Here is a 23,807-nt window from a genome sequence, read left to right on the forward strand (position 1 = left end):
CAGAAAATGGCTATCTCCACCTTTAAATATATCCAATGACCCAGTGTCACTCCCAGTGACTCTTAAATTTTATTCCTCTACTTCAGAATCTTAAGTGTCACACATATTAAAGGAGATGTAAGTTTTCACATTTGTCAGTCTATTCATTTATATAAAATGTGCCACAAAGATCATTGCAGTACCTTTTTGAAATAAGCTACTTGAATCATACTAATAACCATTTACAGCTTTTCTGGTACAATTTATAAATAATTGGAAGTATTTATTGAATTGACTTTTTTTATATATACATTGCATTAACGTTTTTTTTTAAGAATGGAGAAAGTCCCCTGGATATTGCCACACGACTAAAGTTTCCAAAAATTGTCGCTCTACTACGGAAGGAATCGTAGAAAGTTCTGGAATCATCAACGTGTGTGTTTGTTTGTTTATATGTAGCAAATAAATGGGATGCTTTTGTATACTTTGAGAAGTGAGTTGGAGTCTCGAGCATGTTTGGCCTGCTTGCTGCAAAGTGTCAGCCGTGGCTCATCTGAGTCAGAAGTTTGTGGGTTCAAGTCACACTCCAGAGACTTGAGCACATAATCCAGGCTGGCACTCTGGTGCAGTACTGAGGGAGTGCTGCACTATTGGTGGTGCTGCCTTTTAAATGAGACGTTAAACCGAGGCCCTGTCTGCCCTCTCGGGTGGACGTAAAAGATCCCACGGCACTATTGGAAGAGCTGGGGAGTTCTACTGGCCAATATTTATCCCTAACCAACATCACTATTTTAATTATCTGGTCATTTATTTCATTGTTGTTTGTGGGAGCTTGCTGTGTGCAAATTGGCTGTCTGCTTTTCTTACACTACACGTCAAATGTACTTCATTGGCTGTAAATTACTTTGGGATATCCTGGGATCGTGAAAGGCGCTATATAAATACAACTTCTTCCTTTCAAATGGTCTCCTGCTGGTTACTCGGGTGGAGATTAGGCAGAAGGTTATCCCAGCTTTGGGAACCTCGCTGTCTCTTATTTCCATCTGGGATTTCTTGGTACTGAATAACTGTCATACATTTTCAGCATTGTTTAGATCCAGGAACTGAAGAAGTTGACCCAAGTTTGGCAGGTCCATCAGGGCTTCCCTAGATACTATTAAATGCTCCTGTGGAGGATGAGCGTGAAAATGTAAAATTAAATTACCTACTTTGGTACCATTGCAATCATTCTTTGAATGGCAGTATTCTGCAGCCACCAAGCTTCCAGCTTCACAGTCTTTTTTTGAAAACATAGTTGCTGTAGGCATGGGAAGGAGATTTCTAACTAAACTTGCTTACAAATTGGAAATTGATGCTCTATTACCTCATCAACCACCCAACAAGGGATGGGTCCCACGAGATATAAGTTAACATCCAACTGTCCTGTGAGAGCTTAATTGTTGTAAGACCTACCTGTGATACAAACTACCTTTTTATTAAAATGCTTCTGAAGTACTCCTTTTGTGTAATAAATTCTGGCTGTGACAACACCCTGCACAATACTGGGAAATTCAGGTCCTTTTCACAGCTATGAGCAGAGCAGCACGATCCCAAGAGGGTCTTATGAAAGCCACCTGAAGGAGGGATGGTACGAATATGGCCGATAGGCTGGCACTTCCCACTTAAATTTCAACACTGCAAACTCAGATGGGGCATAAATTACACCCCCTCCCAAAAAAAACAACTTCGCTCAATACTTGAGCCTTATTCCTATATTTAAACAAAATCATATCTAGGAAGTTGAAAGCACAGTAACTAATCACAATCTTTGCTTAAAAATCAAATCAAATGTTAGAATAAAAGTAAAACAAACTATCTTTATTGAAATGGTTCCAATGCAATAGCGAGACAACTGTGACGAGCTACTAAAGGTTATGTAAAAACCATAATGTGCAGACAAGTTTAATAGCTTTCAAATCACGAGCAGTCTTCCTATATATTATGCTCAACACATACATACATACATGGACTTTCAAAAACACACTTTTTTTTACTCCTGAAACCCAAAGACTCCTTAGGCTGTTATTCATCAGGTTTTTTAAAAAAAACTTTAGGACAGTAACAATTCCTTGACAATTATTGCTGTTATAATAAAAAATATATATTTATTGCTGTTGTGGGAACTTCAAGCAGTACACAATGGGTGTTGGTCGACTGTCTAGTCCTGTATGTTCCTGTGTTGCGATGTAATTAACTGACCACACCATAGTGCTGGTAAACTGTGCAGGATGCAGCAAATCCACAGGCATTAAAACCACCAAGTTGTCTGTTTTTAACATGTAAAATCAGCCAAAGTGTGAAATAAGAGAGTTACGAAAGATAAGCCAACCATGCATCAAGTCTGTGTGTAAATACATACATGATTGCACAATTTGTTCAACTGAAATTTGGTTTTGTAAAATCACAAGCACCTAAACTAACCAGATCCATCTTCCCTGTGATGTCAAGTCGACTCACAATTGAAAATGTTTGGAACGGAGTCATCATCAGTAAGATGGTCTGGTTATTCTAGTTGTCAGCAGCACATACTTAAATGTGCTCAGGAACATTTGCTGCTATACGTTTCTCTCATGTGAAAGATTGATCCTATGGGTTATGAATCCAAATGGTGCCATTAAAAGTACATTCAAAATTAGACCTGCATCACCAATTGACTGCAATGGGTTTATATATTCATTTCCTGAGAATGTTGGTTTGTATGAATAATAATTTCCATAAGCACAAGCCCACACACAACATGGTACAAGTCATATTTTCAGGTCATAGAGGCAGGTCAAGTATCTGGGCAGCAGCAAGCTGAATCTTACTACAATCTACTGGCAATTCAAAGTCATTTTTTTGACAATCCAATAAGTTGAATTAAGCAATGTAAATAACAACAATGTGGGAATTTTTACATTTTTTTCTTAATAAATCAAATCATTTGGATGAAGTGACTTTGAATGAAGAGTTGTAGATTGTCTCGGGCAATGCGACTTTTAACTTCAATTAAAGCATGCAGTTGTTGCAAAGTCAACGTTCAGAAATTAAACCAATTTTGTTAAACTCTTTTTCTTCAACCAGATTTAAACAGGCACTACAAGTATCAACATAACACAATGTTCTTGCAGTTAAGCTCATGGTGCAAAATACCACGTTAGGTTAAAGAAATTCAGTGGATAAAGTTCAATCTGTTAACAGCAGAAAATGTTCTTTAAATTCTATATTTGTAAAGGAGTCATGTGCATTAAATGCACCTACAATTAAGGCCTCTTCAAGAATTCACACACCATCCTGACTTGGACATATATCGCCATTCCTTCATTATTGCTGGGTCAATATTCTAGAATTCCCTACCTAACACTATTGTAGGAGCACTATCACCACAAGGACTGCAGCGGTTCAAGAAGGCACCCTCAGAGCAACAAAACTGGAAGAAAAAAAGTCCACTGGAAAAGCCGGGCAAGTGGTGGAAGTATCAGTAGGAGAGCATTTTGGCGACAGTGACCATAATTCGGTGAGATTTAAGGTGGTCATGGAAAAAGATAAAGACGGCCCGGAAATAAGGGTTCTAAATTGGGGGGAAGGCCGATTTTAATATGATAAGGCAGGATCTGGCCAAAGTGGACTGGGAGCAGCTACTTATAGGAAAATCCACATCAAAACAGTGGGAGACTTTCAGAAGGGAAATAGAGAGAGTACAACGCCAACATGTTCCTGTAAAGGTCAAGGGTGGGACCAACAAGCAAAGGGAACCTTGGATGACAAGGGATATACAAAAATGCATTAGAAATAAAAGGGGGGCTTTTGGCAGTTACTAAAGACGGAAGAAGCCCTAGAGGAGTATAAAAAGTGCAGGGGCATACTTAAAAAAGAAATTAGGAGGGCGAGGAGGGGCCATGAAATAACACTGGCGAGCAAAATAAAGGAAAATCCTAAGATGTTTTATAAGTATATTAAGGACAAGAGGATAACCAGGGAAAGGGTAGGGCCCATTAGGGACCAAAGTGGCAATCTGTGTGTAGAGCCAGATGATGTAGGCGGGGTTTTAAATGAATTTTTTGCATGTGTTCACTATGGAGAAAGACGATGCGGACATAGAAATCGGGCAAGGGGACTGTGACATACTTGAACATATTAGCATCGAGAGGGAGGAGGTGCTAGCGGTTTTAGCAGGCCAAAAAGTGGATAAATCCCCAGGCCCGGACGAGATGTATCCCAGGCTGCTGTGGGAGGCAAAGGAGGAGATTGCAGGGGCTCTGACACAAATTTTCAGAACCTCTCTGGCCACAGGGGATGTACCAGAGGACTGGAGAACAGCTAATGTAGTACCATTATACAAGAAGGGTAGCAGGGATAAACCAGGGAATTACAGGCCAGTGAGCCTAACATCTGTGGTAGGGAAATTATTGGAAAAAATTCTGAGGGACAAAATTAGTCTCCACTTGGAGAGGCAAGGATTAATCGGGGATAGTCAGCATGGCTTTGTCAAGGGTAAATCATGTCTGACAAATCTGATTGAATTTTTCGAGGGGGTGACTAGGGGGGTGGATGAGGGAAATGCTGTGGATGTGGTTTACATGGACTTCAGTAAAGCTTTTGACAAAGTCCCACATAGGAGACTGGTCAAGAAGGTAAGAGCCCATGGGATCCAGGGTGCCTTGGCGCGTTGGATCCTAAACTGGCTGAGTGGCAGGAGGCAGAGGGTGATGGTCGAAGGTTGCTTTTGTGACTGGAAGCCTGTGTCCAGTGGGGTACCTCAGGGATCGATGCTGGGTCCCTTGTTGTTTGTGATCTACATAAATGATTTGGATGAGAATGTAAAAGGTATGATCAGTAAGTTCGCAGATGACACGAAAATTGGTGGGGTGGTAAATTGCGAGGAGGAAAGCCTCAGGCTACAGGACGATATAAACGGGTTGGTCAGATGGGCGGAAAAGTGGCAAATGGAATTTAACCCTGAAAAGTGCGAGGTGATGCATTTTGGACGGACAAATAAGGCAAGGGAATACACAATGAGTGGTAGGACCCTAGGAAGTACAGAGGGACCTTGGTGTACATGTACATAGATCCCTGAAGGCAGCGGAACAGGTAGATAAGGTGGTTAAAAAGGCATATGGGATACTTGCCTTCATTAGCCGAGGCATAGAATATAAGAGCAGGGAGGTTATGATGGAGCTGTACAAAACGCTGGTGAGGCCACAGCTGGAGTACTGTGTGCAGTTCTGGTCACCTCACTATAGGAAGGATGTGATTGCTTTGGAGAGGGTGCAGAGAAGATTCACCAGGATGTTACCTGGGATGGAGCGCCTCAGCTATGAAGACTAAACAGGCTGGGGTTGTTTTCCTTGGAGCAAAGAAGGCTGAGGGGGGACCTGATTGAGGTGTACAAAATGATGAGGGGCATAGATAGGGTAGACAAAGAGGAACTTTTCCCCTTAGTAGGGGGGTCAATAACAAGGGGGCATAGATTCAGGGTAAGGGGCAGGAGATTTAGAGGGGATTTGAGGAGGAACTTTTTCACCCAGAGGGTGGTTGGAATGTGGAACTCAATGCCTGAAAGGGTGGTAGAGGCAGGAACCCTCACAACATTCAAGAAGCATTTGGATGAGCACTTGAAATGCCATTGCATACAAGGCTATGGACCAAATGCTGGAAAATGGGATTAGACTGGACAGGGATGGATGGGCGGCGCAGACACGATGGGCCGAAGGGCCTCTTTCTGTGCTGTAAAACTCTATGACTCTATAGCTTACATTTTTAAAAAAGGGCTATATTTAGTAATATATACTATGGCTTTATCCAAAGGCTCAGTAGGATAACTTGGCTGCTTTGATTCATAGCATTCCTGGCAATTTTAGGGTACGATCAAGTCAAAAAAATAATTTTTTTTCAGAAATTTCTTGGTCTCAACACTCCGATAAGTGGCAGGAGGTGGACAACAGTTCCCAAACCTCCGTTAATGTTGTTTTGACTAGGATCACTCCCAAATATTTTCTCCTGTCTGCAAAGAAGAATCAGGCCTCAGCTCAACAGTTGCCCACAGCATTGTGGCTGTGATCAGGAGTTTATCAGCATATGGGATTAGGCACTCACTCACTTCTTGCTTAAAGACTGAGCTCAGGCACGATCTGGGCATCAAAGTACTAAATCTTTAATAATTTTAAATCTGGTATATAGTCTCCTTTTAAAAAATCATTTAAAGCCATTTAAGATCCATATAATGCAGCTGAAAAGGGAAAAGAGAGAAAAAGGAAACATTTAAAAAGGAGTGTATTTTAACTCCAGTTTTAAAATGCTTCAGCGCAGTCTGTCCCAGACTCACGGATACTTTTTCATGAGATCAATGATTTCGTTGTACATGCGCTGCGGAGCATCCATGCCCCAGATAAAATCCAGATGTTCCCAATCGGGGATTTTCTTCTGGTAAATAAGGTTGGGCAGTTGGCTCAATAACATATTCACATCAGTGGGATCAGCTAGCCAATCGTGTCCTCCAGTCCAGACAGCAGTGGGGATAGGCATCCGTTTTATGTCGTAAAGAGGTGGTTTTGACTGGGGCAAGAAAAAAACACAGAAAATTAGAGATCCGCAATTTAGATTAAGACACTTAAAATCTATTTGTTACTGCAGTCAGTTCCTAGTCTCGGGTGTATCGTACTTGCTGAAGGAGAGCACAAAGCTGAGACAAAGCGATACACTACATGTGGAGGTTATCAACCCTGGGATATTCTTGCATCTCTCCCGATTCCAAAACAAACCTATTGCAGTGAAATTGGAAGCAGGCTACCCAACCTTTCAGGTGCAGGAAATGACGTAACCTGAGAGAGAGAGAGTGGGCTCAAAGTTAATGAGAAAAATCGGTGCTTCTGTACCCATATCTAGTCAAACTTCACAAATGTTAAATTCAAGTGCATTCCACATATATGTTTATGTTCAATAGAGCAGGGGTTCACAACTGGGGGTCCACCTATAGTGACATGTTCTGAGTGGCCCACTGACCTCCCCAGCGAGTATCCAAAAGCAAATTTCACTTTAGTTCCTGTCCCTGCACAAGACCCGAAGAACCAGAAAATGACGCTTGGACCCAGAGGCTCATGGTCATCGGTCCACCGAGTGGCCAAGGAGACAGCATCCAGTCTCGGCGGGCGCACTCCGCTCCGCTCGTTAGTAATGGACAAGAGCAGAAGCAAGAGCTTGTACATCCCTCAACACCATCAGTCTTATCAGAATTCTATCAGCTCCAGTGACACTTTACCAACCTCAGTAACACTTCAGCAACCTCGGCAACAGTCTACTAACTTAAGCAGAACTCTACCAACTTCGGAAACAGTCTCAACTTCAGCACCAACAGCAAGTTTCACATTAAATAAAACAAAAATAATACATATGTTTAATTATTAACTAATTTTTATACAGAAAAAATACTTGTGTTGTGTTACAGGGGGGGTCTATGGATTTTTTTATAACACGGGAGAGGGGCCTCAGAAACAAAAACATTGAGAACCCCTGCATTAGAGAACACTACAGCTTTGCCTTGGTTAATAAGTCTGTTACAAACACCAAACAAACTCCCCAATAATTCTATAAACTATTCTACTGCATGTAGTTTTGACAATGTGCAACAGTTTTTGAAACTCTTATATAAAAAGTAAGGATTTCTTACAAACCTAGCTGTGTGGAAAATGGCTGCCATATTTGCCTGCAAATAACAGTGACTACTTTAAAAGTAAAATCAATACAAATAATTTTTACAATTATATTAGGAAAAAGAGGGTAGTCAGGAGCAATGTTGGCCCCTTAAAAACTGAAAGCGGTGATATTCTCAATGATAAGGAAATGGCGGACATGTTGAATAATTACTTTGCATCAGTATTTACAGTAGAGGAAGAGGATAGCATGCCAGAAATCCCAAGGAAACTAATACTGAATCAGGGACAGGGACTCAATAAAATCAACGTAAGTAAAATAACAGTAATGAAGAAAATAGTGGCACTAAAGAGTGACAAATCCCCAGGACCAGATGGTTTCCATCCCAGGGTTTTAAAGGAAGCAGGTGAGCACATTGCAGATGCCCTAACTATAATCTTCCAAAGTTCTCTCGATTCAGGAACCGTTCCTTTAGATTGGAAAATTGCACATGGAAAATTGCGCATGTCACTCCGTTATTTAAAAATGGCGAGAGGGGGAAACCAGGGAATTATAGACCAGTTAGTCTAACATCTGTTGTTGGGAAATTGCTAGAGCCTATAATTAAGGATAAAGTGACTGAACACCTCGAAAATTTTCAGTTGATCAGAGAGAGCCAGCATGGATTTGTGAAAGGTAGATCATGCCTGACAAACCTGACTGAATTTTGAGAGGGTGACTAAAGTAGTGGACAGGGGAATGTCTATGGATGTTATTTATATGGACTTCCAGAAGGCATTTGATACAATTTCTACATAGGAGACTGTTAACTAAGGTAGATGCCAACGGAATTGAGGGCAAATTATTGATCTGGTTAGGAAATTGGCTGAGCGGCAAGAGACAGGCAGTAGGGATAATGGGTAGGTACTCAAATTGGCAGGATGTGACTAGTAGTGTCCCGCAGGGATCGGTGTTGGGGCCTCAACTATTCACAGTATTTATTAACGACTTAGATGGTGGCATAGAAAGTCATATATCCAAATTTGCCGATGACACAAAGATAGGCAGCATTGTAGGCAGTGTAGATGAAAGCACAAAATTACAAAGGGATATCGATAGATTAAGTGAATGGGCAAAACTGTGGCAAATGGATTTCAATGTAGGCAAATGTGGGGTCATCCACTTTGGACCTAAAAAGGATAGAACAGGGTTACTTTCTAAATGATGAAAAGCTAAAAACAGTGGAAGTCCAAAGAGACTTGGGGGTCCAGGTACATAGATTATTAAAATGTCATGAACAGGTACAGAAAATACAGGAAACTCTCGTTTAAACGGCACCTAATTATCCGGAATTCTCTAATAACCGGCAAAATTCAGGAGTAGGTTTTGAGGCTTCCGTATACTGTATAGTTGCGGCTGTGTAACCATGGCTCCTGCACCTCTGGTTGTGTAATCGGGTACCCTGTACTGTATGATAGCAAAATACTGCAGATGCTGGAAATCCAAAATAACAACAGAGAATGCTGGAAAAACTCAGCAGGTCAGGCAACATCCGTGGAGAGAAATTTGAGTTGACGTTTCGGGTTGAAACCCTTCTTCAAAACTGGGTTTCAAAAGAAGGGTTTCAACCTGAAACGTCAACTCAAATTTCTCTCCACGGATGTTGCCTGACCTGCTGAGTTTTTCCAGCATTCTCTGTTGTTACCCTGTACTGTACCTGTGTTACGGGGCTCCAGCACTTCTGGCTGTGTGATCGGGGCTCCAGCACTTCTGGCTGTGTGATCGGGGCTCCAGCACTTCTGGCTGTGTGATCAGGGCTCCAGCACTTCTGGCTGTGTTATGGGGTTCCAGCACTTCTGGCTGTGTTACGGGGTTCCAGCACTTCTGGCTGTGTGATCGGGGCTCCAGCACTTCTGGCTGTGTGATCGGGGCTCCAGCACTTCTGGCTGTGTTACGGGACTCCAGCACTTCTGGCTGTGTGATCGGGGCTCTAGCACTTCTGGCTGTGATATCGGGGCTCCAGCACTTCTGGCTGTGTTACGGGGCTCCAGCACTTCTGGCTGTGTTACGGGGTTCCAGCACTTCTGGCTGTGTTACAGGGTTCCAGCACTTCTGGCTGTGTGATCGGGGCTCCAGCACTTCTGGCTGTGATATCGGGGCTCCAGCACTTCTGGCTGTGTTACGGGGTTCCAGCACTTCTGGCTGTGTTACAGGGTTCCAGCACTTCTGGCTGTGTGATCGGGGCTCCAGCACTTCTGGCTGTGTTACGGGGCTCCAGCACTTCTGGCTGTGTAACGGGGCTCTCGTACCTTGGGCCTCGTCACTCCATGTCCCTTCTTCCTTATCCGGAATTTTTAATCAACCAGCACCATCCCGGTCCCGGATACCAAAGAGTTTCCCGTAATCAAAAAGGCTAATGGAATGCTGGCCTTTATATTTAGAGGACTAGAATACAAGGGGGTAGAAGTTATGCTGCAGCTATACAAAACCCTGGTTAGAGCACACTTGGAGTACTGTGAGCAGTTCTGGGCACCACACTTTAGGAAGGATATATTGGCCTTGGAGGGAGTACAGCGTAGGTTTACCAGAATGATACCTGGACTTCAAGGATTAAGTTATGAGAAGAGAATACACAAATTAGGTTGTATTCCTAAAATTTAGAAAGTTAAGGAGTGATCTGATTGAAGTTTTCAAGATATTAAGGGGAACAGATAGGGTAGATAGAGCGAAACCATTTCTGCTGGTTGGGGATTCTAGGACTAGGGGGGGGGCATAGTCTAAAAAAACGTGCCAGACCTTTCAGGAGTGAAATTAGGAAACAATTCTACACACAAAGGGTGGTAGAAGTTTGGAACTCTCTTTCGCAAACGGCAATTGATGCTAGATCAATTGTTAATTTTACCGGAGATTGATAGCTTTTTGTTAACTAAAGGTATCAAGGGATATGGAGTTAGGTCACAGATCAGCCATGATCTCATTGAATGGCAGAACAGGTTTGAGGGACTCAATGGCCTACTCCTGCTCCTATGTCTAATTCCTTGTATGTGAAGCGCCTTGGGATGGTTCTGAGGACAGGATAATGTGCAATGTAAATCCAAGATCTTCCCTTCCTTACAGGTGGGGTTTCTCTCCATAATGTTCCGACACAGTCACTGAGTTTACGGAACGTTGCGTTTCTTCCATCATCAGAGCCATTCAATATTATAAATGAACATCAATATCCAACCAATTTATAAAATCATCACTACAGCAGCCTCGAGTGCAATCTTTTTCAGGACATGGAGATATAGGTGTACTGTTTCCACAGATTGCTGCTAGCAAGCCAGTTTCCAGCTGATTTCTCACATGATCAGATGTTAACCAATTAACCAATTTTAAATATATAGCTACTGATAGTATGGAAGTGGCCTTTGTAGGGACAGGTGTTTTGAATGTGTAGTCCTTAATATGAAAGACATGTTTTCCAAATGTCTGCCTGGTGTGTGGAATATTATGGCAAAAGAATGCCTGCCTATAACCAAATTAGCAGTTCCTCGCCTAGAAGCATTTAAGTATATTACACAGCTAGGCCATGCAGTGAGAAACAGAACATAGTAACACATTGTGAACCAAGCACAGTTCAAACACTATGGGTTAATGTTGCCTGTGTAACAGTGCAGACATCTCTATCTTTAGGAATTTGTTTTCCCAGAACCCAAGCGCCCTTCCTCCCGTGAGCCCTACAAGAACATCGCAATTGGTAGCCATCCCACATTCTTTTGGCTGTAGCTCACATTTGAATAAAAAAAACTTGGGACCCATTTGTTTCTGGCAAAATTCAGTTCACTTTAATGTATCATGAATGTTACACCCACTGTAGTACTTCTTCATGAGAAAGGACAGAGAGACTGCTAAACTGCATAGCCTATCCAGAAAGAGATCAAAGCAATGGTTCTTGGTGGTGTTGCACAGGTTAGTTCAAGTGGCTGATTTGTATACATGCTATTTGTTTGATCTGCCCAATCCACATCTTCCAGGGGACCTCACACCTTCTGATGTGACAGCAGGTGAGTGACAGTCTACCAACCCATAACATTGTATGATAGCAAAATACTGCGGATGCTGGAAATCCGAAATAACAACAGAAAACGCTGGAAAAACTCAGCAGGCCAGGCAACATCCGTGGAAAGAGAAACAGAGTTAACGTTTCAGGTCGAAACCCTTCTTCAGAACATGAAGTAGAGTTTCGACCTGAAACGTTAACTCTGTTTCTCTCTCCACGGATGTTGCCTGGCCTGCTGAGTTTTTCCAGCGTTTTCTGTTGTTATAACCCATAACATTGTGTTGTTTGGAGAGTTGATTCCAATAAGGCACAATAACCAGTGTGATTGCTCCCCACCCCACCCGGCAAATTCTGTTAAACAATAAAAGTCTAACTTAACCTAGAACCTTACTAAACTAGCCAATCAATAGTAGCAACAGATAGAGTGGGATGGATTTAATCAATGCAAGCTTATGACACACACTTAATTGGGATCCTTCAGTCATGTGACTCATTCCAGATTGCAATCCCCAATTCCTGTCTTGGGGTATTTTAACAAATAAATTGAAGTGACACTTTCAGATTAATGAGGTCGAGGGTAGAATTAAGGAACCTTGGGGGGAAAAATTCAGTTGTTTGCGCCTCCCATTCGCACCTTAAGAGGGCGCTAATGGGGGCGCAAAGCAACTAGCGGCTGGGCGCGGCGATGTTTGCGCCGCTCACGAAATTAACTAGACATTTTGCAGTGGCGCTAAACACTACCACCACGATCTCCTGCGCTGGCAGATTGTGACGTCAGTCGAGTGCGCAACACCGTTAGTGCCCCGGATCGGATATTGAGTGGCGCCCCCGCCTTACCGCCTGCCACTAGCAACGACAGGTTGAGGGGAGCGTTATGCTGTCAGAAAGGGACTAGGGGAGCGCTATTTAAAGGCGACCGCTTCCTGCCTTTTTTTGTCGGTGACATTTTTGCACCACGCATTCTGAGAGAGAGAGAGACTGACTTCTGGAGAGATTCAACGCTGCGTGAAGGAGTTTTGAGCACTGAGCAGCACTTTGCAGGTTTATTTTGATTTGCCCTTCCTTGCTTCGCCAGCGCTCTGAGGTAGCGCCTCGCTCCTCGGCCTTTGCGCCTTAAGACAGGCGTGAAGCGCCTGATTTAGTGCTCCAATCACCTCCAGGGGCAATAAAAGCCAAGTTTTCTGTCGGAGGCGATAATTAGCGCCAGGCGCTAAACTTTGCGCATGGCCGATAATGGCGCCCCAACGGGGCGATACTGAATTCCTCCCCCCCCCCCCCCCCCAAGGTCTCCTGAGGCAAACTAATATTCACTTACCAATTTGGATAGGTTTTAGGAGGAAAGCAAAGGATGACTTACTATACCATGAAATATGAAGTAAAGAACATTAACGTTCTGTGGGGTAAACGGTTTGGTATGAGGAACATAATTAAAGAGAAGTTAGATGAAGGGAAAACTAGATTTGGTTCAAAGTATGGTAATTGAAGTATGTCAAACAGACCAGAATATTATAGGAAAGCTATTTTTAATTTTAAAATGATTACTCAAAAGGTAGAATGGTTCTTAATTCTTCAAATTCCTAATTGTAAAGGTCACAGCACGGTTTCAAGATACATATCTCTTAAGTGGGGACAGCATCATTTCATCAAGTGGTATCTTTATCTCTTCCCTCCTTTAAGCGCCCCTACCTCTCCGTGATTCAGTGCTATATGGCACACATTCCAAATGAATAGTTCGATATGTTCTTTCCTTCCTCTCCCCAAAATACCCAGAACATTTTATTCAGTTCTTGCAAGTTATCAGAAATTAAAACAAGCACATTTGCCAAAAGGGAACACCTCAATCCTATTTTCTGCCTTGTTAATTGCCCTGAAACCCTCATCCGTACCTGTTACCTCTAGACTTGACTATTCCAACGCACTCCTAGCTGGCCTCCCACATTCTACCCTATGCAAACTTGAGGTGATCCAAAACTCGGCTGCCCTTGTTCTAACTCGCGCCAGGTCCCGTTCACCCATCACCCCTGTGCTTGCTGACCTACATTGGCTCTCGGTTAAGCAACGCCTCAATTTCAAAATTCTCATCCTTGTTTTCAAATCTCTCCATGGCCTCGCCCCTCCCTATCTCTGTATCTCCTTCAGCCCCACACCACCACCCCAGCCCCCACCCCCGAGATATCTGCACTCCTCTAATTCTGCCCTCTTGAGCATCCCTGATTATAATCGCTCAACCATTGGTGGCCGTACCTTCTGTTGCCTAGGCCCTAAGCTCTGGAATTCCCTGCCTAAACCTCTCTGCTTCTTTACCTCCCTGTCCTCCTTTAAGACGCTCTTTAAAACCTACCTCTTTGACCAAGCTTTTGGTCACCTGCCCTAATTTCTTCTTATGTGGCTCGGTGTCAATTTTTTTGTCTTATAACATTCCTGTGAAGCGCCTTGGGACGTTTTACTATTTTAAAGGTGCTATATAAATGCAAGTTGTTGTTGCTGTTGTGTAACTAACCATTGACGTGCATAATAGTGATGTGGTTTTAATCATCTTCCCTCTGCAGATCCTTCTCAATTCTTGATGTTTCCCACAGACAGCCACTAAGAACTGCGACTTGGAGGAATTTTTTCATCTACCAATTCTTAGGCAGTGACTAGTGGGGTACCGCAGCGATCGGTGCTAGGACCCCAGCTATTCACAATATATATTAATGATCTAGATGAGGGAACTAGATGTAATATCTCCAAGTTTGCAGACGACACAAAGCTGGGTGGGCGTGTGTGCTGTGAGGAGGATGCCGAGAAACTCCAGTATGATTTGGACAGGTTGGGTGATTGGGCAGATGCATGGCAGATGCAGTATAATGTGGATAAATGCGAGGTTATCCACTTTGGTGGCAAAAACAGGAAGGCAGATTATTATCTGAACGGCAATAGATTGGGAGAAGGGGAAGTGCAATGAGACCTGGGTGTCCTTGTGCACCAGTCGCTGAAGGTAAGCATGCAGGTGCAGCAGGCGGTTAAGAAGGCAAATGGTATGTTGGCCTTCATAGCAAGAGGATTAGAGTACAGGAACAAGGATGTCTTGCTGCAGTTGTACAGGGCCTTGGTGAGACCACACCTTGAGTATTGTGTGCAGTTTTGGTCGCCTTATCTGAGGAAGGATGTTCTTGCCATGGAGGGAGTGCAGCGAAGATTCACCAGGCCGATACCTGGGATGGCAGGAATGACGTATGAGGAGAGATTGGGTCGATTGGGCTTATACTCGCTGGAGTTTAGAAGAATGAGAGGGGATCTCATTGAAACTTATAACATTCTAACAGGACTAGACAGACTAGATGCAGGAAGGATGTTCCCGATGGCGGGGGAGTCCAGAACCAGGGGTCACAGTCCAAAGATAAGGGGTAAGCCATTTAGGACAGAGATGAGGAGGAATTTCTTCACCCAGAGAGTGGTGAACCTGTGGAATTCTCTACCACAGAAGGCAGTTGAGGCCAATTCATTAAATATATTCAAGAAGGAGTTAGATATATTTCTTAAGGCTAAAGGGATCAAGGGATATGGGGAGAAGGCAGGGACAGGGTACAGAATTTGGATGATCAGCCATGATCTCATTGAATGGCGGAGCAGGCTCGAGGGGCCGAATGGCCTACTCCTGCTCCTATCTTCTATGTTTCATCAGCTATCCTGATTTTAAATTCGCAGTACACAAAGCAAAAATGAATCTGTGTAAATGACCAGAATCAGTTTGCAGGAAACGTAGGATGAAGTATATAGAAATACATATCAATTTTTCCCACAGGTAGTTTCTTGTACAATACCTGATTATAATGAGCCATGTTTTTTGTGTGGGTACCCCAGTCAAAAGCCTGAAATTGTCCTTCTTTCACAGCCTGAAGAACATAAACATTGCATAATCAAAAGATTGTTCCCAACTCAACCTGTTAAGAGTGCACAAACATAAGCCAATGTGTCCTTAAACTGTTGCCATATATCAGGTGGCATACACCACTACTGCATGTTAACTTTCACAGAAAGTCTCCAGTTTGAAAAGTTCATATACTTTAAATGGCAATATTTCGTACTAAACAACTGTGTTAATGAGACACTCAAATACAGGCCGTACCTGACTCCAGTGGATAATGTTTTGTACGGAGGTTCCAGCAGGACAGTGTGCTGAATAGACTGGTATTCTGCTCTGGAAAAACATTTGAAATATTGAAAAATTAGTCCTTTAAATGTTTAACATGATTAGGAAAATGTATAAAATACATTATTTTTAGTTACAATTAAAGAAACACTGTGATAATAGTCAAAAACCCAAAGTGGTCAGCTAAGTGCTTCACATCGGTTGATTTAGAGACAGTTACTCAATCTTCCAACTTAGGACAGTTTGCATCTTTTTTTTGTGGGGGGGAGCGGGTGGGAGAAGAAAACTTCACGTCCAATTATCCATTTGGAATGGGGATTGTAGGCGAACTTGGAATGTTAAACCTAAGGGTGCATTTATACTCCAAGAGTAGTGTTGGGTGTGATCAGTTTCACTTTGCAAGGACGCTGCAGTTACAAGAAGTAAATGTGGCCTGAATCCAGAGTCGAGGCCAGAACGGACATCAGAGTGACGCAGAGCTAAAACCCCCAGAGGGCAGTCTCGTTCTGTGTCAGTCAGTTTGGGACTCGACACCCAATATACACCACACTGGTTTTGCTTCACTCTAGTGCTCGGTGTAAATGCAACATAAAGCCACCTGCTCGAATAATGTTGCTCGAATATTGTTACACAATATACAGGTAGTTCTCCTGTTTATTTACTGCAGAAAACATACTAATATCTAAAAATAAAAAGCAAATGCTGCAAAACTGAAATAGAAAATGTTGGAATCCCTGCGGGTCAGTCAGCATCTGTGAAGAGAACAGGTAGATCAATGTTTTGTGTCCAGCCCTTCTTCAGAACGGAAAGATAAGCAAGCATTTCAATACAATCAGAAGAGGGGGAGGGAAACAAAGAGAGATGAAGAAAAACAAAAAACAAAATACTGCGGATGCTGGAAATCTGAAATAAAAACAGAAAATCTGGAAACACTCAGTGGGTCAGGCAGCATCTGTGGAGAGAGAAACAGGGTCAACATTTCAGGTCGATGACCTTTCGTCAGAACCGATGAAGTAACCTGCTCAAATGAAAAGCAGGACATTGTTAAGATGATGTAAACGATCAACTCAGAGAAAAGAAGGAATTGTGAAAGAAACCAAGAGCATATGAACAGCTGAGGCTCTGGGTGTCCATCCAAAGAAATAATCAACCTGCCTCCCCAGTTCCCAGACACCAAAAGGCTCACCCATATCACTAGCACCTATTGGAGGATACAGATATTGTCCAAAGTTTTTAAAGTGTATGCTCAGGCCAAAGCTGCAAATCACTCAGAAGAGAAGATACTGTCCCTGAAGTTTACATTGAGCTTTACAGTGTAGCAGAACAAAGACAGAGAAATCAGAGTGGGAATGGGAGGGAGACTTAAAGTGGTGAGTCACAGGGAATTCAAAGTCACAACTGTATTTGCTCTCCCCAATGTGCAGACCACACCGTACCCAGCAAATACCATACACCTAAAATACGTTTTAAGCAATGCGACGTTATTATTGACAACACAGATAAATTAGTGGCAACAACAATGTTTCCCCCCACTTCCAAATTTTTAGTAACAACCAACGTTCCCGCTAAGCTGCGCAACTGTCTGGAGGTCCTGCACAGGCTGCTCACCAGTTTTTCAATGGAAATAACCACACATGCACGAAAATTTGAATGGGCCGCGCAGCCAGTTAAAGGGACTGCACAAGAAAAAAGATGGTGAGCAAAAACCATGGTTGAGAAATTATTTCACAATCTTAAAATTACTGAAGATTTAAAATTTACCATACTCATATATAGCTTTCAACTTGGGACATTTTATACCTTAATGTTGGGCGGACATTTTAAACCTTTATGTTGGCAGACATTTTAAACCTTTATGTTGGCAGACATTTTAAACCTTTATGTTGGCAGACATTTTAAACCTTTATGTTGGCAGACATTTTAAACCTTTATGTTGGGCAGACATTTTATACCTTTATGTTGGACAGACATTTTATACCTTTATTTTGAGTGGGACAGTAGCAAACAGGTACTGGAGCATAAAAACATAAAATGCTGGAAATACTCAGCAGGTCAGGCAGCATCTGTGGAGAGAGAAACAGAGTTAACGCTTCATGTTCTGACGAAGGGTCATGGACCTGAAACGTTAACTCTGTTTCTCTCTCCACAGATGCTGCCTGACCTCCTGAGTATTTTCAGCATTTTCTGTTTTTATTCCAGGTTGCCAGCATCTGCAGTATTTCGCTTAAGTACTAGAGCATTATCTGCTGAATTAAATGATGACCAGTTCAATGATCACGTGGGTTTCAAGCCCTCCTGCTACTACTGGGCACAAGTTTTGATCATTCCTAGCTAGACTTTTTAGAGCAATTTGCAACACAGGGCAAGTAAAAACTGATCAGCAAATTACCAACTACAAACACAGTGTTGTTTAATCAGAGAGCCACAATGGTTGTATTTACAGAAAAATCCAATCTGGGTGAACTAAAGGAGATTTTTTGATATACATATCCAGTACTTTTTCCAGCCTTCCCCATCTTTCAACCTTCTATCATGCTTACCATGTTGAGGTTCTTTTCATTGAATCCACTGATTATAAAGAATATATTGCCACACAGCTCTTCAATCAAGACCCGATTACATATATGTGTAGCAAGCCATGTTAATTCCTTAGATTGTGGAAGGAACTCCTGCTTTCCGAACATATCCTGAAGAACAAAATAGAACATGAAGAAATCACTAATCTACAGCTGTTAAGTCCAGGTTAATTTAATCACTGATGCGGGGGGGGGGGGGGGTTCTCCTCATCTCCCATCGTAACTTCGGCAGGATCCCCGGAGAAATGTTGAATGGGCCGTGCAGCCAATTAAAGGGACCGTGCACCCAAAAAATAATAATTAGGGGCAACATTGCACACATGATTGTAAGCAAATAAAGCCAGAAACTCAACTTAAGAAATAACTTTGTTTCTTCACTGACTTAGAACAGTCGTGATCCGACTAGAGTGGAGCCAGTGCAGACAATTCAGCAGAGTCAGTGACATTCAGCATGAAATGGGATCAATTCCTGTGATTCAAGGGAGTCTGGGTCCAGGGTAGACAAGGTGCAAGTTGGCCAGTTTAGAAGCAAACCAACAGGCTGTATGGCCTTTTCTTGTTCCTATATGGAATAGAATAATATACTACTTACACCATTTATTAAATGGAAATCAAACCCCAGCTCCAATAGTGCCTTTAGCAGCCAACTTCGTTTTTTTTAAATATTCTGCTGTACAGCAATTCCATTGGGAGCATCGGCTTTATGAGGAGGTAGTGGAAATCTGAACATCCATCAAATCCACAGATGTCGATTGGCATCTTAACCTGCTTCTACACAAACTTAAATTTAAAAACTGGGCAACCCGACCCCAATCACCACTTTCCAGTTTTAAGAGGCAGATTGGGGGGGGGGGGGGGGGGGGATCGATCACTAAAATATTTTAAAGAGGCTGTGTGCCTCCGATTTAAGTTAACTTTCAGTTTTAACAGCTGGAGGTTGTGTTTTCCAAGCTGAAGGGAGGCGTGAAGGGCCGGATCCATCAGGTAAATGCCTTTACAGCACAGCTTGTGGACCAGGAGGGACCTGCGGGAAACCAGTACTTCCAGGTTTCCCAGCCGCAAATCCTCCCATTCCCTACCCCCCACCCCTCGCAGTTATCGGAGCCAATAGAGCAGTGATTTTTTTTTTAAATATATAGGTAGCAGCCAGTTCCAACTGTACTCAAAAGACAATTTACACCCGCAAACGCCAAGTCCTACTGGACTGAACAGCAAGAAATGTAGTTTGGCACCGTGTTACTCAGCTCTGCTCTTGTTGCAGATAGATGATACCTCGTCTCTTTCTCCGAGACACCTATGGAATAGAAAATCTCGTTGTCTTACAAGTTGCAAGGTGTATCCTAGACCCAGCAGTAAATTCCCTCATCTTCCCCAGCTCCACCCCACCCGCTTTTGTAAGATAAAAAAGGAAGCACTTACTTTGACCAGAAACGTCGGAACGTGCCCCAGTTTTACTAGTGGGCTGATTGAGTATTTAATTGTTGCAACAGGAGCCAGGCCAAAAAAGACTTTAATCTTCTTTGCTAACTCAGGCATTGTAGAAAAGGCTATGAAACCTGAGTAAGGGAAAAACAAATAGCAAATGTTACAATTCTCATTCATCTTTTAAAAATTCCATGTTGTATGCAAGAACAAAAACAAGTAGAGGGGTTCCATTTTTAGCTTCTAAAAAGCTTATCATTTTGAAAAGTCTATTAAGTGCACAGTTTATATTTAATATATGTTAATCACTTCATACAATCAATTTGTAAATTGTCTAGACAATCAACTTGAATGCAAAGTCTGTGTGGTAAATGTATACATTCATAACATCCAGCATATAGGTGCTATAAAAACAGTCATTTAACAAAAAAAATTTGCCACTAAATATTGTGAACTGCAATTAAGGGAACATATGGAATTATATACTCCATGTTCACAGTACAGGTAGACTACCCTTTATCCGGACTTCCGAAAACCGAAACCCTCTAAAAACCGAAGATTTTTTCGGTCAGTGTAAGTCGTGCGCACGACATGACCAGAGTGGCGCACGACTTACAGGCATAGCCAGATAAGGGATAGTGTAGCATTTTTCCGCACTTCTGAAAACCGAAATCTTTATCCACACATCCGAAACCAGAAAACCTCTGACAGCCGAAAGTGGAGCAAAGCATGACTTCTGAAAACCGAAATGCGCACGACCACGACCCCCGCCGACCCCCACCCCCGACCCCCCGGCCGAACCCGACCCCCACCAACCCCCCCGCCGTACCCCACCCCCGCCGACCCCCCCGCCGTACCCCACCCCCGCCGAACCCCACCCAATTTCGGATAAGAGATAGTGTACCATCCTTTATCCACACATCCGAAACCAGAAAACCTCTGAAAGCCGAAAGTGGCGCAAAGCATGACCCGACGCTGCCGATGCTTGACCCACGCAGGTGTTATGCTGCTCTGTGTGATATTTGCTGCTCTCTTAGATATTTGCAGCTCTCTTAGATATTTGCTGCTCTCTTAGATATTTGCTGGCTTTTAACAATTTGTGAAAATGCTAAAAAGAGCTGCAGATACCCCAATGGGTAACAGTGAGAAGCAGAGAAGGAAGCATCGCTCATTATCGATATCGCAGAAAGTGGAGTTATTGCAGAAGCTTGATCATGGTGTGTCTGTGCAACATCTTACTGAAGAATATGGTGTGGGAAGTACCACCGTATATGACTTAAAGAAACAGAAAGACAAGTTGTTGAAATTTTACACTGACAGTGATGACCATAAACTAATGAAAATTAGGAAAACATTGCATAGGGCAAAAAATGAAGATCTTGACCGTGTGCTGATTGAGTGGATTCGACAACGCAGAGGTGAACGTGTGCCACTGACTGGTTTGATGGTCATGAAGCAAGCTAGAATATACCATGAAGAACTGAACATTGAAGTTGAGTGTGAATATTCAGAAGGTTGGCTGCATAAATTTAAGAAGCGTCATGGTATAAGATATCTGAAAATCTGTGGTGAAAAAGCTTCTGCTGATCATGAAGCAGCTGAAAATTACATAGATGAGTTTGCAAAAATAATATCGGATGAAAACCTCGTCCTGAACAAATTTACAATGCTGATGAAACAGCTCTGTTCTGGCGCTACGTTCCTAGAAAAACATTAGCAACGGCTGATGAGAGTGCACCAGCAGGTTTTAAGGATGCTAAGGATAGGTTGACTGTTCTTGGGTGTGCCAATGCTGCAGGCACACACAAGTTAAAGTTGGTAGTGATTGGAAAAAGCCAACATCCGAGATGTTTGAAAGGTGTATGCAATTTACCTGTGCATTATTATGCGAGCAGGAAAGCATGGATAACCAGAGGAATATTTTCTCACTGGTTCAATAACCACTTCGTACCAGCGACACGAGCTCATTGCAGGCAAGTTGGACTGGAAGAAAACTGCAAAATTTTATTGTTCCTGGACAACTGCTCCGCACATCCCCCTCCTGAACTTCTTGTGAAAAGTTATGTTTTCGGCATTAACTTTCCCCCTAATGTGACATCTTTAATACAGCCTTGTGACCAAGGAATTTTACGCTCCATGAAGAGCAAGTATAGACTTTTTTTTGAACTCTATGCTTGATGCAATCAACAGAGGCGAAGGAATCCAAAGCTTCCTGAAAGAATTCAATGTTAAGGATGCCATTTATGCAGTTGCTAATGCTTGGAACGATGTTGACAAACCAACATTAAAAAATGCTTGGCACAGACTTTGGCCTTCAACGATGTTTCATGAAGATGGACCTGCAGATGACGAGTTTGAAGGATTTCCTGTCAGTCAGGAGAAGATGATGATATCAAACCTCCTCACTTACGCCAAAGGTTTATCATCCGAAAGTGTAAATACGTTAGAGGAAGCTGACATCGAAGAAGTGCTGAACATTGACAATGATGCACCTGTTGTGAATTCGTTGAGTGATGGGGAAATTGCTGAAATGGTGTTAAATAAAGACAAGCATGAGGACAGTAGTGATGATGATGATGACATTGTGAACACAGGTGACAAAATCCCCATAGACGATATGGTGACAATGTGTGATCAGTTAATTGCTGGCCTTGAAAAACGTGCATTTATCAGTGAGCAAGAGATTATGCAAGTTTACTCAATTAAAGAGAGACTGCTTAGACAGAAACCAATGTTAATGAGACAGATGACACTGGAAGAAGTCTTTAAAAAGGCCGTCTGTCGTAGTCATGCTTCATCACTTGAGAATCCTGTTCCTGGCCCATCTTCAGATGTCCAACTCCAACCTGATGACAATGATGACAACACTGATGTACCATCTTCTCCAAGATCCTCAAGCCAGATGTAATGTACCTTTATTGCATGTTTATGTACAGGTATTTAGCTTAGTTTGTACCTGTACATGTTTGAAGTTTTACTGAATGTTTTCCTTACAAATAAACTGTACTACAGTATTTATCCCTGTAACTACAGTATTTATAGTCGTTATTTTCGGATAAGGGATAGTGTATCCTTTATCCGCACTCCCGAAAACCGAATGACCTCTGAAAACCGAAGTGTTTTCGCGCACCTTCCGAAAACCGAAATTTTCCTAAAACCGAAACACAGCTGGTCCCGAGGTTTTCGGATAAAGGATAGTCTACCTGTATTCTCAAATTAAGTTAATGGATAGAAAATAGTTGGAAGCACCAGCCATGATTTCCTGATACAGTATACGCTCTCAGTGGACAAGGCTCCAAACTGGGAGCATGCATTCAGAACATTGATTCTCATATGCCACCATGCAGTTAAACAGTGGCATTGATTCAAAGCCCTGGTTTAATGAAAGATGTCCTTCAGTATATGGGTAAGATTGGGCAAGCAGAAGTACACACAGCAGCCTATCTCTATAACAATTACCAATTTATTAGCTAGCCAGGGATACGACCCCGAGATCAGTCCAAGCTGCCCAATTCTCAAGTACTTTTTAAAAAATTCATTGATGGGATGTGGGCGTCGCTGGCTAGGCCTGCATTTAGTGCCCATCCCTAATTGCCCTTGAGAAGATGGTGGTGAGCCGCCTTCTTGAACCGCTGCAGTCCATTAGGTGTAGGTCCGGTGCCGAGGTCGATGCCGGGTGGTCCGTCCGGTTTTATTCTTACTGTTTTTCGTAGTGGTTGTTTACAACTGAGTGTCTTGCTAGGCCATTTCAGAGGGCATTAAGAGTCAACCACATTGCTGTGGGTCTGGAGTCACATGTAGGCCAGACCAGGTAAGGACAGCAGATTTCCTTCCCTAAAGGACATTAGTGAACCAGATGGGATTTTGCAACAATCGACAATGGTATCATGGTCGCCATTACTAAGACTAACATTTCATTCCAGTGTGATGAAATATATGCCTTCATCAGCCCCTGTGTTTTACCTGCTTTGTATTGTGTGTACCGCCCCCCTTTTTCCTATTGTGT

At 42.7% G+C, this 23,807-nt stretch overlaps 2 protein-coding genes across 4 annotated transcripts in view; one reads left to right on the plus strand and one right to left on the minus strand.

The window, feature by feature from the left end:
- ankrd22 (ankyrin repeat domain 22) overlaps positions 1 to 1,473 on the plus strand; it is a 37,188-nt gene extending 35,715 nt beyond the window's left edge. Inside the window, exon 6 of the mRNA XM_085994862.1 lies at positions 315 to 1,473. Within this exon, the coding sequence (XP_085850988.1) occupies positions 315 to 392 (78 nt within the window). The 3' untranslated portion in view covers positions 393 to 1,473. The remainder of the gene's footprint in view (positions 1 to 314) is intronic.
- Positions 1,474 to 1,815: 342 nt separating this feature from the next.
- lipf (lipase F, gastric type) overlaps positions 1,816 to 23,807 on the minus strand; it is a 78,515-nt gene continuing 56,523 nt past the window's right edge. For all 3 annotated transcript variants that reach the window (XM_085994859.1, XM_085994861.1, XM_085994860.1), the window contains 5 exons: positions 19,799 to 19,935; positions 18,344 to 18,490; positions 15,780 to 15,851; positions 15,475 to 15,546; positions 1,816 to 6,552 (listed from right to left, as the gene is read on the minus strand). In XM_085994859.1, coding sequence (XP_085850985.1) covers positions 6,319 to 6,552; positions 15,475 to 15,546; positions 15,780 to 15,851; positions 18,344 to 18,490; positions 19,799 to 19,935 — 662 coding nt within the window. In that variant the 3' untranslated portion in view covers positions 1,816 to 6,318. The remainder of the gene's footprint in view (positions 6,553 to 15,474; positions 15,547 to 15,779; positions 15,852 to 18,343; positions 18,491 to 19,798; positions 19,936 to 23,807) is intronic.

This window comes from Somniosus microcephalus, chromosome 8 (assembly GCF_052327205.1).
Source record: "Somniosus microcephalus isolate GS21.2 chromosome 8, FLI_Smic_1.0, whole genome shotgun sequence".
NCBI classification, from domain to species: domain Eukaryota; kingdom Metazoa; phylum Chordata; class Chondrichthyes; order Squaliformes; family Somniosidae; genus Somniosus; species Somniosus microcephalus.